The 11,050-nt window shown below is 47.4% G+C and overlaps 1 protein-coding gene across 2 annotated transcripts; it reads right to left on the bottom strand.

The window, feature by feature from the left end:
- Positions 1–1,849: 1,849 nt before the first annotated feature.
- ID1 (inhibitor of DNA binding 1) lies at positions 1,850–3,066 on the bottom strand. 2 transcript variants are annotated; one of them, XM_090285263.1, is made up of 2 exons: positions 2,542–3,066; positions 1,850–2,302 (listed from the first exon to the last, which is right to left on the bottom strand). In XM_090285263.1, the coding sequence occupies exons 1-2, from the start codon at positions 2,962–2,964 to the stop codon at positions 2,261–2,263; spliced, it is 465 nt and encodes a 154-aa protein (XP_090141389.1). In that variant the 5' UTR covers positions 2,965–3,066; the 3' UTR covers positions 1,850–2,260. The 2 variants fall into 2 exon arrangements, with proteins under 2 accessions (XP_090141389.1, XP_090141388.1); XM_090285262.1 differs by having other exon boundaries at positions 2,568–3,066.
- Between the last annotated feature and the right edge of the window lie 7,984 nt (positions 3,067–11,050).

Below are 11,050 nucleotides of genomic sequence, written 5' to 3'. Positions count from 1 at the left end.
ACACACGGGAGGGAGTGGGTGCACACGTGTGCCTCTGAGGACACTGCAAGGACACACAGGCGACAATTAATAATAATTTATAACTAGCAAACACTACGGGCTAAGTGCTCTACTTTTTTTTCTCTCTCTACAGTTCTGTGAAGTTAATGCTATAAAACAGCAGCGGGGTGGGGAGTTAATGGGTAGTAGTAGCAAAGGACTTAAATTACCTCCAATTATTGTTTCTTTGATAAAGTTCCTAATGTGCTTCGGAAGAGGTAGTACCTGGCTTTTTAAATTTTTCAATCACAATTGATATACGATATTAGTTTCAGGTGTACACCATGATGATTAGACAAGGGTGGTACCTGCCTTAATGTTAGTGCTCGATAGATGATAATTTTTATTTTTTGTTGTTCATCCCCTCTGAACCTCTATTTCTGTTGTAAACCTGGGATCAGAATCCTGCTTTTAGCCTCCCACATGAAATCCTCTATGTAAAAGGGTTGAGCATCCAGGTAGGCTCATGGTGCTATTTCTTTTACTCAATTTTTATTTATTGGTAGAATGTGTTAACAGTCTTTACTTTCTTTGGGGCAAGTGCTTTGCCCTTTCAGGACTCAGTTTCTCCCTGTGTAATATATGGGACTTGACCTGGTAGGTCACGTGGGGTTGGTGTCCCCAGGGCCTAACAATTGCCAGGAAAGTTGGTACTTCAACTTTTCAGGAAGGGTTTGCCTGAATACAGCAGCCCCACCTCTACTCTAGGACCAGCAGAGGCCCAGGAATGCCAGCCAATATACTGAACAATTACACACTTAGGAACCGAACCCAGTGTGAGTCTGCAGCCTTCAGATGCACAAACCCATCCATCAAGCCAGACCCATGCAGAGATGCCCACAATGCATTTAGGCAGAACACACAAGCCCAAACAGCTGGGGGTTGCACACTTATCTGCAGAACACATGTGCTCACATTTGCCCTTCTGCATACACCCCAAGCCTGTACCCCAAAAGAGGACCTAGCCCCAAGGGGGAACTATTAGTTCACTCATGTAACCCACACAGGCCCAGACACTCATGTGCACTCCCCTATGGGTACAAACTCACACGTGTCCAGGCAGATAGGCCCTTGCCAATGACACCTTTTTTCTGCTCAGGAGCTGGGGACTGACTCACCCACTCCTCAGAGCCCACACAGGAGCCCTGGGGGAGAGAGGAGGTTCCTGTGAGCTGCTGGCAAAGCCAGGCCAGGGTGAGGGGGCTGACTCCAGACCCAGAGCAGGTGGCCCTGCAGCTGTGCCCAGGCTGGCCCTGCCAACTTGCTCACCCACTTGGACAAGCCTGGAGCCCCAGGGTAGCCTGCTGGGACCCAGGGTTAGGCTGCCCATTGTGGGGGACACCTCCTACTGGGGAATGGGGCAATGAAAGTCCTGCCTCAAACTGAGGCTCTGAGTAAGTCCCTTCCCTCTGGATCTCACTTCCCCCATTTTGGCAAAGATGCAGGTGGTCTAGTGACCTGGTTCTCCAACTTAAATGGCTCGTTGAATACTTCTCAACCCAGAATGGACCTTAGCAGGTTGAACTGCATTTAAACAACCCCCCCAGGTGACACACGTGGTTCAATGAACACTTCTGAGAAACCTTAGAGAATTTAACTTATGATACCAGGGAACAGGAAAATGGCCAGGGAGTAGGGAAAGAATAAAGACACTGGAAACAGTTTAGGTCGGTAAAAGTGACAGCACAGATGTGGCCTTCCAATCCTCCCCCCCTCCCCCCCAAACACCAGCTTCGGAAAGGGTCAGGGGTCACCCCACCCAAGCCAAGTCCTTCCCCTCAACCCAAGAACAGTGCAACTTTACTATCATCTAAAGTATTTGTTTAATAACAACAGAAAAAAAACAAACAAACCCACAGAACTATTGTAAAACAATATTCTCAGTCGGTGATCATTGTAATATACAATACAAAGCAATTAATTTCCTCAGAAATCTGAGAAGCACCAAACGTGACCATTTTTTAAAATGTCTGCTTTTCAAAAAATAGAAACACACGGGGGGTGGGGAACTCCCCCAAGTCTCTGGTGGCTGATAGGTGTGGAGGGAAGGTCGGCCTGCCCTGTCAGTCCCCCAGCCCTGGGCTGGATCCAGCATGAACCCAAAGGCCGCTGATCTCAATTTTGTTCCTCCCCAGCTGCGGCGAGGAGCTTGGGAGGACAAGAGGGCACTTCTTCTCGGCCCCTGGAGGGCTGGGGTCTGCCGGTCCTGGAAGACGACACTTCAGCGGCACAAGATGCGATCGTCCGCTGGAACACAAGCCGCCTGTGAAACGAAGAGAGAAGCGGTGAGTCGGGCTGGCTGGAGGGGACAAGGCTGCAAGCCGTCCCTTCCCCAGAAGACACGAGGAAGGAGCGCTTCTTCCGGTGTCCTTGGGAACCCTTACATAGCCAGGGGCCCGAAAGGATGGGGTAGACGAAGGACCAAGTCCCCCCTCCCTCTCCGAGCCTCAGTTTTCCCATCTGTAGAAGGAAAATGATCTCGTGCTCCACGTCGGACCTCACCTCGGCCGCCAGGGCGCTGATCTCACCGTTGAGGGTGCTGAGCGGAGCCCGAGCGGGGAGCCCCCGACCCCCGGGGGTCCCGACTTGAGATTCCGAGTTCAGCTCTAACTCCAGGTCCCAGATGTAGTCGATGACGTGCTGGAGGATCTCCACCCTGCTCACTTTACGGTTTTGAGGCAGGGTGGGCACCAGCTCCTTGAGGCGCGAGTAGCAGCCGTTCATGTCGTAGAGCAGCACGTTGACCTGCTGCTCGTCTAGCAGGGCGGGCAGGCGCGCCCCGGGGCCGCCCGCGCAGCGCGAGATGGCCACGCTCTGCTCGGACAGGCAGCGCACCACCTCGCCGGCGCCGCCCGCAGTCTTGCCGGCTTTCAGTGCGCAGCTGGGGCCGGCGGCGGCCGCGGTGTTGCCACTGGCGACCTTCATGATTCTGGCGTCGGGGTAAGAAAGAGGAGGCGTGAGCTGGGCTTGCAAAACGAAGTTTAAGCGCTAAAAAGGCGGTTGTAGAATGCGCGATCCAAATCTCACAGCCAGATCATTATAAAGACGCCCCGTCTCCTCCCCGAGGGGCGGACTCAGACGTTCAAAAGCAGCCAATGGAAGATCTGGAGGCCTGGCCTCCAGAGCCTCTGGGCCCCGCCTCCTGCTCTACAAGTGTACCCTGGAGAGACTGGAAAGGGGACCTCGCGTCTCAAGAACAGAGTGAGGGGGCATGGGGCAGACTGGCTAGAGGCTAAGGCCGCATTGGGGTCCTCGTGAAGGAGGCAAGGAGGCAAAACCGATATTGCCCGTAAGGAAAATGTTTCAAGAATCAGCTTTCCCGGCCCTGGCCAGGTAGCTCAATTGGTTAGAGCGTCGTCCCCATACGCCATAACCAATGAATGCATAAATAAATGGAACAAGTTGCTCTGTCTCTCTCTTTCGCTCCCTTTCTTTCTCTCGGAAAGAAAGAAAGAAAAAAGAAACACCTTTTCCAGGTTCACTTTCTCATTTCTCCAGCTCCATTTTACAGATTAGAGAAACTGAGGCCCCAATGAAGCAGCAGCTGGCTCTGGGGCCGCCCAGAGAGCCTGGGCTTTGGATCCTATTGGACGATGACCTCTGGGACCTCAATCTCGCGAATATTTGGGCAGAAATTTAAAACGGCAGCCCTTTAATACCAGCACCGGGACCGATCCCCCCACCCCCAATTCCCAGAGAATGTTGTTAATGTTCCTGGGACCAGGGGGACTTACCCAGGCCCTTTGGGGTAGGAGCAATTAATTTGGGAGTCTTCCTCTAGGACTGGGGGTTGGGCTTCTGGGACCTGAACCAGACAGAAAGCTCCCAGAGTGGAGCTGCGTCTCCTAATTCTACCCTGAATTTGCAGCCCCTTGCAAAAATTCTCTAAATCTGCATCAAGTAGTGATTTTTAAATTTTTCTCCCTTTTTTGGCTATCCCCGCCCCCTACCCCAAAGATCTCGGATCAGGGTCTCCCACGGAGCGGCAGCTGTGGAGCTCCAGTCCCCCCTTTCCCCCCGCCGGGCTTCCCGGGCTGGTCTGTGTCAGCGTCTGAACAAGAGGCTCAGACCGTTAGACGCCAGGCCCGTGACGTCACCCATTCATAAAACCGGGACGGGCTGTCAGGCTGGCGCCACGCGGGCGGTCGCCATGGAGACGACAAACTCGGCTCTGAGAGCTTCCCTCAGCCCGCCAGTCACCTGCGGACCTCCGGCAGGAGGCCTGGGAATGTGTTCCTTACCGGCACGGGTCTCCGGGCAAGGGTCACCTTACCTCCCCGCCCCACACCTGGACTGGCCCCGCCAGGGCCACAGCTTGGGCGGCTTAGGAAGCTTCTTCATCATCTCCTCCCCATATCCAGCTCCCCTTACTGCTGTTGGGTGAATTTAGTTGAGTCTCGGCCTCTCAGAGCCCTAATATCTCCCTGGTATTTCGATAATAACCTCCCAGGTGACGATTTGCTGCGTTCTTACTGGAGGGCAGGCAGGCACTATGTGAAGAGCTCGTCTTTATCATCGTCTGTAATCCTTGCCACAATTCTAAAGAGAGGAGCTGTTTGGTTTCTTTATACAGAGGAGGAAACTGAGGCTCAAAAAAGCCTCCCAGGAGCCACAGCTGTTGTGATAGCTGCATTATTAATAACAAGCGCAATTCATTGTAATGAGGTCCCTTCCTGCCAGGGCAGGCAGTCACCTCCAGAGCCCTAGATAGACCAGAGCTGGGAAACTGAGGCTTAGAATAGCTACCCAAGGCCGCACAGCTTAGCAGGGCTAAAATTCCGCCCTCACACAGGACTGAGTGATATTATGTCCCCTAGTACCCCCAAGCAATTAATTCTCTGGGTAGCAGCAAGTTTCTTTTTCTACAGAAGTTTGGAGAAGGGGGTCAATAAACCAGCCCCCTGCCTCCACACAAGGACACTAGAAATACTGATCAGTGAGACAATCTTCAAAGGAGAGAGACATAAATTAATTAGCTGGACTCCCCATCCCCTTACAATACCCCCTGCAAGCTCTCCAAACTTCCTAGGCTTGCTTAGCAATCCTCTTAATTACTGGCGAGAACATTTTGCTGTGCAGAAGAAGTGCTAAAGAATTGGAAGGACAATGGCCAAGCAGAGAAAATTAGGATATTAATTCACTATTGAGTGTTCATTAATTGACCTGGCAATTCTTACTGGAATCAATTTCAGAGACACCTGCACACGTGAGAGCAAGGATGTCTGCTCAAGGATGTTCACTGAGGAGCTGTTTACAAGAGGGGAAGTTGAAATAACCTAAATATCCACCAACAGTGGCGATAAAAGATGAATGGAACATCCTTGCTGGGGACTGACCCTGCAGCAGGGGCGATAGGGCTCTCTCTGAGAGACACCTAGATCCCACTCTTGGTAGAGAAAGCTGGAGTTAGACTGGGGTTGAGGTAGCACCTTTTGTAGAAAAGCAAACGTGCTGCACCGAAGTACATGTGTATCTGGAAATGAATTTAAAACAAGAGAGGAAATTATGCTGCAGAAAGTTTCAAACACAATACTGTGTGATTTCTCGCAAACGAAGTTCTAGAACAGGTACAGCTAATGTACAATGAAAGCAATCAGAATGCTGGTTGCCTCTGGGAGTGGAGGGTGAGAGTTGCCAGGGAAGGGGGTGTGAGGGAGCTTTCTGGAGTGATGGGAATGTTCCATATCATGATGAGGTGTGGATTACAAAGTGAATGAATTTGTCAAGACACACTGAATTATATACTTTTGTGCACTTCACTGTATTTAAATTGCACCTCAATAAAAAATATTAGAAAGAAGAAAAAAAGGATAAACACCAAATTACTGTTACCACTGTGAAGAGGAGTGAGAAGGGAAGGGGAACACTGTGAAATTAGAATTTCACTGTTACCTTCACATAGGTATTTGATTTTTGTTTTTTTCTTAGCGTGTTACTTAAGTATAATTGAAATATGCAAACTGCATATATTTAAAGTGGACGGCATCATAAATGTACCCATGAATCATTACCAGAATCGAGAAAATTAACATATACTTCATCACCCCTAGAAGCTTTCTTCTGACCTCCATAATCCCTCCCCACCCTTCTACCCAGTGCCCAGGCAACCAGCCATCTGTATTTTATGTAGTTTGCATGTGCTAGAATTTTATATAAAATACAGTATATATTCACAATACATAGTACATATATATATAATATATATACAGGGCATATTCTTTTTTTAATATGCTTTATTGATTATGTTGTTACAGTTGTCCCAATTTATTTTCCCTTTGTTCCCCTCCACCCAGTCACATCCCTCCCTCCAGTTGTTACATATTCTTTATTGTAGCTTTTTCAGCCTACTTTCCTTTTTTTTTAAAGATTTTATTTATTTATTTTTAGAGAAAGGAGAAGGGAGGGAGAAAGAGGAGATAAACATTGATGTGTGAGAGAAATATTGGTCGGTTGCCTCACACACTCCCCCCAACTGGGGACCAGGTGGCAACTCAGACATGTACCCTGACCCAGGAATCAAACTGGTGACCTTCTGCTTTGCGGCACAACACCCAACCAACTGAGCCACCCCGGCCAGGGCCAGCCTAGTTTCTTTAACTCAGCATAGTTATTCTGAGATTCATTCATGTTCATTCCTTTTTATTGCTTAGTAGCAGTGTATGGATATACCACAATGTGTTTATCCATTTACTTTGATAGACATCTTGGTTGTTTACAGTTTTTGGTTAATACAAATAAAGCTGCTTTGAACACTGCTATACAAGTGTTCATGTGAATCTGTGCTTTCATTTCTCTTAGGTAAAACATTAGTGAAGTGATTGTGTCACATAGTAGGTATTTATTTAATTTTATAAGAAACTGCTCAACTGTTTTCCCAAGAGGATGTACCTTTTCACATTCCAATAAGCAGTATGGAGAGTCCTGGTTCTCCACGTCCTCTCTAACAGTTGATGTGGTCAGTCTTTTTCAGTCATTCTAATAGATGTATGTGGTATCTCACTGTGGTTTTAATTTGTATTTTCTGAATGACTAAAAAGTTGAGCATCTTTTTATGTGCTTATATGCCATCCATATATCTTCTCTGGTAAAATGTCCTACATTTTTTTTGCTCATTAAAAATTAATTTTAGATAATTATAGATTCACACACAGTCATAAGAAATAATAGAAAGAAACCCCTTATATCCTTTACCCAGTTTCCCTGATGGTAGCTTCTTGCATAGTTGAAGTACAATATTACAAGGAGATTTCACATGAAATTTAGATTTCACCTGATTGGCATGTGCCCATTTGTGTGTGGATTTAGTTCTGTGCAATTTAATCTTGTACAGATTCTTATGAGCACCGCCATGGTGAAGACACAGAACAGCTCCATGATGAGAATCTCTCATGCTACCCTTTAATTTTTTGCCCATTTCTTTTGATTTGGTTTTCTTTCTTTCTTTTTAAAAAGTTTTGTTGGTCAAACTTTATTTATTTACTTAAGAGAGAGGGGAAGAGAGGGAGAAAGAAAGGGAGAGAAATATCAATATAAGAGAGAAATATCGATCGGTTGCCTCTCATACATGCCCTGACTGGGGACTGAATCTTCATGCTTTTTTCTTTTTTGTCATTTATAAAAAATCTTTGCCTAATCCAAGATCACAAAGATTTTCTCCTATATTTTCAAGGAGTTTTATAGTTTTAGGTTTTTATAGTTTTAGGTCTCTAATCCATTACACATAGGTATTTATTGATATTTATTGAATACATTTTTAAACAGAAGTGTATTTGTGTACTACTTTGTGTAATAAAAACTCAACTACTACCCTGGCTGATGTGGTTCACTAGATTGAACGCTGGCCTGCGAACGAAAGGGTCACCAGTTGATTCCCAGTCAGGGCACATGCCTGGGCGCGTGAGAGGCAATCACACATTGGAGTTTCTCTTCCTCTCTTTCTCCCTCCCTTCCTCTCTCTCTAAAAATTAAAAAAAAATTTTTTTTTTTAAATTAAAGAAAAAAAGTCAACTCCTGCCCTGGCCATTATGGTTCAGTTGGTTGGGGGTCATCCCGCAAACCAAAAGGTTGTCGGTTTGATTCCTGATCAGGGCACATGCCTGGGTTGTGGGCTTCGTCCCCAGTCATGGAACTTACAGAAGGCAACCAGTTGATATTTATTTCACATTGATGTTTCTCTCCCTCTCTCCCTTCCATTCCCTCTCTCTAAAGTAAAATAAAATAAATAAATAAAAAGCACCAACTCCAAATATTTAGTATACCTCATTCTGTCCTGTCTGCTGGTTGGGATGAGGTGGGATGTCAAAGACACTTTGCAGATAAACAGGAGAGAAAGTCAAGGGACACTTAACACCCCTCCCCCAATTAACAGTCATGTGCATCCACCTCCTGCGAGGTCCTGTGCTAGTTACATCTAGACTATATTATGAAAATTTCCTGCTTCATGCCTAAGCAACACAAGGAAAGGATGAATTCTACCTTGGAGGAAATCAGGCAGGCTTCCTAGAGAAGGCAACTCCTCACCTGGGCATTCTATGTGGGAAAGGCACAAGGAAAATAGCCTGAATGAAGACTGCAGGGATAGGGGGCTTATATCTGAACAAACGTAAAGTTTTGACACTGAGGAGAAACAGTTGACTGTGGCTTGGGGTCCAATAGCTCAGATTCAAATCTTCATTATATTGTGTGACCTGGAGCAAGAGCCTTCACCTCTCTCAGCCTCCTCTTCCTCATTGAAAAAATGATAGAAGTCCCTACCTCCTTAGGTTATTGTGAGGAGTCATTGAGATTAGGGCCCCAACGTGCCTGTAATGATCTTGACACATAGTAGGTGCTTAGTAAACAGTAGATAGGAATAGTGTTTGTTCAATTTCAGGCCAGCCCCCCAGGACCCATTTGATTGCAGTATTACTACTGGGGGTTTTCAAAGAGCCATCTGAGACAAGCTTTCAGACCCATGAAATGTTTCCTTCACCGTGCTCCCCTCAAACATCCCACACGAAACAACAACACCCCCTATACACACACCCATCCAAGGCCTGTGGGAAAAAATTGGCTTCATTTCATTCCAGAAAATGTTCAGTACTCCCAGTCATGGTTTTTATCTCTTACATTTTTAAGGCCTGACAAGGAGTTTAAATAAAGACTGCCTATTTATCTTGTTGCCAAATGGGCATTTTTCTGGCTCTTTCTTTGGTAGTGTGAAATAAGTAAGCATTTGCCTCCCACTCTTACCTACCAGGTGAGCTCAGGGAAACAGACCCCTCTTTTGGTGGCCAGGAAGTTTGGAAGACTCATTAAATGAACCTACATGGTCCCAAACCAGGGTTTATGCTAGTAGTCTCTTGGGAGGCCCTTCACACACACCTGGCACCATCTGAGTTCACAGCTGCTCTCTGGCACTGGTAACAGCTGCATAATTATAATGCACCATTTCACAGATGGGAATACAGGGGCGCAGAGAGAAAAAGGGACTGGCCTTTGGCACCTTCAAATCTGGCCCTAACATAGACAAGGTGTGCCTCACTTTCCTCATCTGTAAACTGGAGGTAGTGCTTATTGCTGTTTGTAGAGGGGTTGTGAGAGTGAAATAAGTTATGCCGAGAGGTCACTGTAGCACTTGGAAATGAATGGAAATATCTTTTCATTATTTTTCTGTCACCATATCACGGCTTCTGCCTTTAAGGTCTCTCCTCTGGCCTCCAGGTCTGAAGGCAAAGGCTCCCATTTTCCAAGTGCTCACTGCATCAGGCAAAGTTCCAAGTATTAACCTAGGATGGGTGGTAATATTTATGTTCCCTTTATAGCTGAGGACACTGAGGCCCAGAGAAGTTGCGTGACTTGCTTCAGATCACACAGCTGGGATGTGACATTGAACATAGGTGGCCTGGCTCCTGAGGAAATGACTGTGTGGGGCTGAAGGGCTTGTGTGCATGTGTCTACGCTGCGAAGTGTATCCTTGTTGATGCGTGTTCCCGTCCAGCATGTTCCCCACTGCCCCTCCCAGAGTCTTGGCCTTGCAGGCTCCAGGGCGGGCCTGCCCTGTGCCACGTGACCTGCTCTGGCCCTGGCCCTGCAGCTGCTCCCCAGATGTGCCCACAGCGTGGTCTTCCAGCCGCCAGGCCGGCGCCTCTGGGCTGGGACTGCTGGAGCTGCGGGGGAGAGACCTTTGGCTCTGGCTGTTCCCGTTCACCGCCCCCGCCCCCCCACCAGCCCCTTGTAACAGGAGACCACAAACACCACCCCCCCTCACTCTATCCCAGAACTCTGCACTCAGCCAACACTGCCTCTCTGCCCATCACACTGAGAGTAAAATCCAAACCCCTCCCCAGCCTGCAGCTTCTGTCCACCACCGCCAGCCACATCTCCTGCCCCTGCCTTTCTCTCACCAGCCATGTGGCCGCCTTTCGAAACTAAACTAGCCAGTCCTACCTCAGGGCCTTTGACTTTGCTGTTCTCTCTGCCCAGAGCACTCATCCAGATATTTACAAGGCTTCTGCTTCAAGTCTCAGGTCAAATGCCACCTCCTCAGAGGCCTTCTTAGAACCTTCCTTGGCTATTCACTTTCTTTCACATGCCCCTGGTCTTAATTATTTATAGGATTTATTACCATCTGAAATGATATTTGTTTTCTTGGGGATTGTCCATCTTCCTACACCTTCATGGCCTCCCTAGGCTGTGAGCTCTAGGAGGGCAGGAACCATGGCTTCTTTGGTCACTGCTCTGCCCCTAGAGTTGAGCACAGGGCCTGGCCCAGAGAGGGTAAAGGACTTACTCAAGACCACAGGACACAGTACTTAGAATGGAATAATATATAGAGTAATATCTGTTGAATTAATGAATTGTTACCTTATGGTCCTCAGTTTCCTCATGTCTAAAATGGGGACAAAATTTTACCCTAACCCACAGAGTTATGACATTTCAGCACTTAGTACATGGTAAGCACACAGAAATGGGAACATGGGGTCTCATTTCCATCCCTCATACCCAGCAGGAGGAGGCTGTCATATGAGCA

The sequence above is a fragment of the Furipterus horrens genome, unplaced genomic scaffold (assembly GCF_987537825.1).
Source record: "Furipterus horrens unplaced genomic scaffold, mFurHor1.1.pri manual_scaffold_8, whole genome shotgun sequence".
Taxonomy (NCBI): Eukaryota; Metazoa; Chordata; class Mammalia; order Chiroptera; family Furipteridae; genus Furipterus; species Furipterus horrens.
The sequence above is the reverse complement of the archived record's forward strand: the minus strand, read 5'-3'. Positions and strand labels throughout refer to the sequence as shown.

Bases quoted from the DNA above. Each gene is read 5' to 3' on its own strand.
- ID1 (XM_090285262.1), bottom strand. From the start codon at position 2,964: ATGAAGGTCGCCAGTGGCAACACCGCGGCCGCCGCCGGCCCCAGCTGC. The intron at 2,303-2,567 runs GTGAGATCAGCG...TTCGTTTCACAG, and splicing joins TCCGCTCAGCACCCTCAACG to GCGGCTTGTGTTCCAGCGGA.